Source organism: Hypanus sabinus, chromosome 12, assembly GCF_030144855.1.
Source record: "Hypanus sabinus isolate sHypSab1 chromosome 12, sHypSab1.hap1, whole genome shotgun sequence".
NCBI classification, from domain to species: domain Eukaryota; kingdom Metazoa; phylum Chordata; class Chondrichthyes; order Myliobatiformes; family Dasyatidae; genus Hypanus; species Hypanus sabinus.
Window position 1 is genome coordinate 39,786,628 of NC_082717.1, and position 6,884 is coordinate 39,793,511.

Consider the following 6,884-nt stretch of genomic DNA (forward strand, 5'->3'; position numbering starts at 1 on the left):
GTTTTACTTTTTCTTCCCTCATCCAAAATATTGAAACATTTTGTAAACAGCTGCAACACAAGCACAGAATGCCGCAGTTCCCACTAATCAGTGCCAGCTACCACAAAAAAGAATTGCTCTGTTACATTTCTTTCAACCATTTCTCAATCCATGCTACTGTATTATCCATAATCCCATTTCGTTTAATTTTGCACTTTAACCTCTTTTGTGAAACCTCTTTAAAGACCTTCGGAAAATCCGAATAAATGTCCTTAAATACTTGTAATAAGGACATAAGAAATAGGAGCAGGAGTAGGCCAACTGGCCCATTGAGACTGCTCCACCATTCAATAAGATCATGGCTGATCTGGCCGTGTATTTCTCTCACCTACCTGCCTTTTCCTCATAACCCTTAATTCCCCTCCTATGCAAAAATCTAATCAACTTGTCTTAAATATACAAGCGGTGATTGATAAGTTTATGGCCTAAGGTAAAAGGAGTCAATTTTAGAAAACCTAGCACATTTATTTTTCAACATAATCTCCTCCTACATTTACACTCTAGTCCAGCAGTCATGGAGCATATGGACCTTGGACCTCCACAAAGTGCCCACAGCAGGGGTGATTGATAAGTTCGTGGCCTAAGGTAGAAGGAGATGAGTTAGCGTTCCCTTGCAGGTTCAGTAACAGGCTGTTCAGGGAAGCCATCATGGATGCATTTTCTAAAGTCCTCCTCAAGACTGCCTTGACCAACTTGATTTACCCAATCCACGTTTGTATATGCAAGTTAAAGTCCCCCATGATAGCTATTCTTACATGCCGCAGATATTTCTCAGTTTATTGCTTGTGCCACTGTAATGTTATTATAGGTACAGCTCCCTCCTTCTCCAATACTGGTGCAAATTTCTCAATTATTCAGTGGTCGATAGACAAATCCCTTTTCTATTCCTGATCTCTACCCAGATGGATTCAATGTTCTGCTCCTTAGATCTTATATATCATCTCTCATTATAGCCCTGATCTCATCTTTAATTAAGAGTGCTAACCCTCCTCCCTTACATGCCTATGCTTCTATATTACCTGATATCCTTGGATATTTAATTCCCATTCTTCTCCACTCTGCAACTACTTCTCTGTAACGGCCAGTAAATCATACCCTTTTGTACTGATTTGTGCCACAAGTTCACTGAACTTTTTTCGAATACTATGGGCATTCAAATAAAGTGCCCTTACACTCATTGTGCTTTTAAAATCTTGTAATCTTTTTCTCTTTTGCATTTGACTTTTCCTTCTCCACTCTTACCTTTCTCTTTCTTATCTTTTGCTTTTTCTTTAATTTTATCCACACTTTTCTTTTTTACTTTATCCATACTTCTCCAATCTGTGTCAACCCCCTACTATTTAGTTTAAAGCCCTATTCTAGTTATGCGATTCACTAGGATCTAGTCCCATCTTGGCTCAGGTGGAGCCCGTCCCATTGGTACAGCTCCCTCCTTCTCCAATACTGGTGCCAATTTCTCATGAATTCAAACCCACTTCTCCCACACCAATCCTTGAGCCGTACATTTAACTTTCTAATCTTCTTGACCCTATGCCAATTTGCACGTGGCTCAGGTAGTAATCCAGAAATTACCACTTTTTTGGTTCTGCTTTTTTAATTTTGTCCCTAACTGTTCAAATTTCCTCAGCAGAACCTCTTTCCTCATTCTACCTATGTCATTGGTACCCAACAACAACAACTGGATCTTTCCCCCCCACTGCAAATTCGTCTGCCTTTGGGATGCTCTATCCTCGCAACAAAAAACAATTACCACTACATTTCACTTCTCTCCTCCCTCTTGAATGGCTCCCTGAAGCACGGTGCCACAGTTAGGTTGCTCGTCCTTCCTACAGCCCCCACTCGCATCCACACAGGGAGCAAGGATCTCAGACCTGTTGGACAAGCTTAAGGGCTGAGGCTCCTCCAGCACTGTCATTTGGATCCCCCTACCTGCCTCACTTGCAGTCACACCCATTTTGTCCTTAACCACAGACTGAATTTGAGGCAGCTAATCTAATGGGCTGGCTGGTGGTGTGGTGGCATCATCACTGGACTTCAGGCAGATGGTCCTGAGTGCAAACCCAGCTGGGTTCCAACCTGGGCAGCAACAATATCTGTGCAGAAGAAAGGCCTGGTAATCTACTTCCGTATCTTGCCATGAAAACACTATGGACCCTATGGTCCATGAGGCCACGAAGAGTTGGACTCAACTTAACGACTGAACAACAACAATCTAATGAGTGTGATTACCTCCTGAAACAGAGAATCCAGGTAACTCTCCCCTTCCCTGATGTGCCACAGTGTTTGAAGCTCAGATTCCAAGTCATCAACTTTGAGCCCGAGTTCATCGAGCAGCCAACACTTGCTGCAGCTGTGGTCATCACCTGATCCTACATCATCCCTACTTTATTTAAGTAGCTGTAATTTAGTGACTTTTTAATTTAACCACTACAAAAGCCTTACCTGCTACTTATCTGTAGCTCCTTGCCAAAGCCTCTTGAGCTAAAGCCTCAAGTTCTCACTCCTCCACTGGTCCACTCTACTTTTATTTGCTCCTTCAAATGCATTGTGAATTGATTGATCCAACGCCAATGTGCTGAGCCCCGTGAAACACTCCTTTTTCACACTCTTCTCCCCGATCTGTGTGATGCTCGCTCTCTCTGCGAATCGATTGGTGCACCGCTAATGCAATAGGACAGGCAAATGTGATTCCCTTTCAAGAATTTATATCAATGTTGTCTATTCCAATTAACATTTTCTAAATTATTGTAATAGGCACTAGCATGTCTATACTGCTGATGTTAGGGTAAGTGCTCTGCAGTAATTTCTGAATCCCTTTTGAAATAGTGAGCTTACAAGTACTATTCTCCAATTTGCAGTAATCATAAAAAATCTTAAAAGATTTTAAACCTACTATTTCTTACTAATTCTTATGGTATGCTGGATGCAGATTATCAGGTCCTGGGGATTTATCAGCTTTCAATCCCATTAATTTCACCAATGACATTTTATTACTAATACTAACTTGTTTAATTCCTCCTTTTTATAGATTCTTAATTCTCTAGCATATTCAGGAAATTAATTGCATTTTTTTTTAAGAGGATGGCAACAGGTGAAAATTAGAAAGACTTTGCAATGACTTTGACCATATCTCTTTCTGTCATAATCCTTTTCAACTTTCCTGGTAACAATGAGTTTGAGAACTCTTTGTTGAAGTTCAATAGGACACTAAGTGGCTAAGGTTAGGTCAGGCATCTTATTTAAGGTAGCATTAATACTGTGTAGTTCATTAGTAAACACAGGCAATGCATATGTGATTGCTCCAGTATAGTTACCAACTCTGCATGGTTGAAGATGTTGTCACAAATGGCTGAGGCTCTCTCTTACTTGAGATGGTCATTACCTCCCAGTTGTGTAGATTGAGTGTTATTTTCCACTTAATCATCATTCCATGCTTAAATTTTGTCCCAGTCTTGCTGTATGCAAGCATGTTTTGCTTAATTTTCTAAGGAATTTTATTTTTTTAATGGCATTAAACATGACTGAGCCATCCAAGATCATCACTACTTCAGATTTATTGAGTGCCTCAAACTCTACTCTAAAGAACCTCTGTAACATCCTGCGGCTGAGATGATTAACCATGGACAATTTTAACCAATTGATTGACCCCAGCCACTGGAGTTATTTTGCATTGAGTCCTATTTATGTAGTTTTACCAGGATTCCTTAATACCACATTTGGTCAATCACTTAGGTATTAATCACTTAGGTATCAACTCTGGCTTCAGCTCTTCTGACAAAATTTGTACTTAGACTGTAATGAGAAATGTTCTACCACCGTTCAGGATGTGGATGGTCTCAGAGCTTCCCCCTCCTGTTTTCTGTTCACCATGTGTATATGATAGAAAATTCTAGAACTTTGATCTGATAAGTTACTTATGGGAACAGAACTCCATTAGTTCTGCTACTTGATGCACTTAACTGTGTTTTACATGTTTATCAGATTGGTACCTCATTTATAAGTATGCCTGGCACTGTCCTTCTACACTTCTTATTCAACTAAGGCTGATCCCCTGTCAAATTCTGTTGCTTTAAATGTTCTGCATAAAGCTCATGAATGGTCAGTTGATCAATGTCATGGAGCATAATATTAATGGCGTTCAATCTGAGGGAAGATGTTCTTGGTGTGAAGAATCTTCTTCTCCGCAATGATTGTACAGTGGTTACTCCTGCCAATATTGTCATCTTCAACAGCTACATTGCTGAGATTGAATGTTGTAAGATTAGCCCTTGTGAGGGTTTGTTCATCACCAGTCCACATCCTGTCAGGTAGCTAGGACTGTCAGGACTTAGCTACTCTGGTTAGCAATGGAGAGATATATTGAAGTTCTCAGCTAGAATTCATTCTTTTAGTTTTTAGCCTTTCTTCCAATCAGTTCTCAATATTGCAGAAGCAGTATTTTGTCAGCTAAGGAACAGTAACTTTCACTGTATGGCCATCCATATTCTCACGCAATGTGAAAGAATTTTTCATAGAACTGAGATGCAGCCTTTGATCTTTATGACTCCATTTTCCTGTCTCCTTTTCTTGAAGTTCAAACATCACATTACATGTTTGGAGCTAACTTTTAAATAACAGCATTGTAATTTATCACAGTGGCCACCTTTACAGTCTCAAAAGCAAATTGGTGAGGAAAAGCGGTAATTTTATAGTATACTACCTCGACCAAGTAGCCTCTAATTGATGAACAGTACTGAGGAATAAGCTCAAACTTGATGGATCATGACAGAATCCATTCCAGGACACGGACAAGGGGCTCAAACCCCTTGACAGTTCATTTCACTATTAAAGGCCATGTGCAGTTTTCAAACAGACAGCAAGCTGCCACTCAACAGGTTTGAATAGCAGAAAAATAATCTAGTTTCTTCAGTTAAGGCTACTTTAGGGAATGGATGCAGAGGAGGATGAGAATGGGATACCAATGAATGGAAGGGTTCTTTGGACTGCACAAAGATGATTTATAAATGAAGTAACTTCAGTGCATAGAACCTATCTCCTTAAGGATTTTGTCTATGCTTGCATGAGGCCTTGTGCAATTGCATACTAATTTGAGTACTTAGGTAGCTTCCCATCTATTTTGTACGGAGATACTTGGTATCCATTTAAAGATTTGCCTGAAAATTGAACTGATACACAAATGTTCTCCAAGATGCTCTCTTAATTTTCTTAAACCAAGTAATTGGCCAGCAAAATTAACATTTGATATTGGTTAGAAAGTTTGAATAACTAAAAAAGATGAGCGAACATTAAAGGCTTATTAGCTTCAAGTTATTGTTAAAGTGAAAAATAAATATCTTTGCAATTCAGTTTCAGTTTATCATTTTCTGTGCAGTACATTAAAACAAAAAAGTAGATTTTGCTTTTTTTGAATTTACATTTGATCTAATGCACCTACTGGTCAGTAACTTATGATCAATTCTGAGATTTTTAAAAAGTTCAAGATTAGTTTCTGTTAATAGTTCTGTGTGAAGTAAATTTGAGGAGTTACATTCTAGTGCAGGACTATTAGAAGTTCAATACTAATTGGCACTGTCCATTTCACTCAGGTAGCCTACATGGATGAAAATGACATTATCATCTCACATTAGTGCTGATGTATATTTAAAAATCAAGTATAAATGAAAATTTAATTATTAATTGTGAATCCCTGAACAGAATTGTGGCAGGAATGAAAAATTTTGTATTGCAAAAGCATTGCCAGTCCTCAGCTTAGCTAATTCAAAATTGGACAAAAAGTAAAATGAATGAATACAAAAGGAATAACGCTCAACGTTTGTAATCATCATACTGTCTGTTTCTCAGACACTATCGATCATTCTTTATGTATCAACAAATTATGTTTTCCTGTCATCAGATGGTTCAGAATTAAAGAATAACAAAAAAGGAGAGATGGTTATTCCAGCCATTGCTATAATGTCCATCCATGCCAAATTGTTTTTAGTAGCATTCTCTGTGCTTCCTGTTAACCCTTGTTCCTGATTCATTTTCATTACCTGTGCTATCTTTTAGACATATCCTTTCATTTCTTCTAAATATGTATATTCCTTTATGGAGACCAACTAGTATGCTTACCAAGTGTTGTGGCTAGTGGAAGCTTGCTAAGTGTTTGTTATTGATAGAAATGTGATTATAAAGATGAGTGTTTTCTTGCTTTTGATGCCTCTTTTAAACCTATTTACTTTTACAGATACATATGTCAAGTTAACATTGCTGAATTCTATGGGTCAGGAGATGTCCAAATGTAAGACGTCCATCCGCCGAGGCCAACCAAATCCTGTGTACAAAGAAACATTCATTTTTCAGGTAGCACTATTTCAGCTTTCCGATGTGACACTCATACTATCTGTATATAACAAACGGAGCATGAAACGCAAGGAAATGATTGGCTGGATTTCATTAGGTCTCAACAGTTCAGGTGAGGAAGAGCTGAACCATTGGACTGAAATGAAGGAATCAAAAGGACAGCAAGTTTGTCGATGGCATTCATTATTGGAATCGTAACAAATGTGCTGTGGACTGTGGTGGGCTTTGGCTCAGGGGTTCAACACAATTCCTTTCAGACTTTTTTTCTTAACCAAATCAATGGTTGCAGAGTACGACAGATGCCTCAATGTTGGCTCAGCTCAAGATAATGCTGGAAAAGAAATAACTTTTAGGAAAATGTGAGGGAACACAATTTCCTGTATAATGTGTACTGTTTACTATCAATGCAACACATAAAATGAGGCACAAACATTTATAGAAAACAAGAGAAAATTTATAGTGTTTGAAAAGCCTAAAGAACATGACATTGTGTATTCCAGTTA

The 6,884-nt window shown here is 38.4% G+C and overlaps 1 protein-coding gene across 1 annotated transcript in view; it reads left to right on the forward strand.

Moving 5' to 3' along the window:
* LOC132402796 (synaptotagmin-14-like) overlaps positions 1-6,579 on the forward strand; it is a 165,197-nt gene extending 158,618 nt beyond the window's left edge. Inside the window, exon 9 of the mRNA XM_059985787.1 lies at positions 6,266-6,579. Within this exon, the coding sequence (XP_059841770.1) occupies positions 6,266-6,579 (314 nt within the window). The remainder of the gene's footprint in view (positions 1-6,265) is intronic.
* The last annotated feature ends 305 nt before the right edge of the window (positions 6,580-6,884 follow it).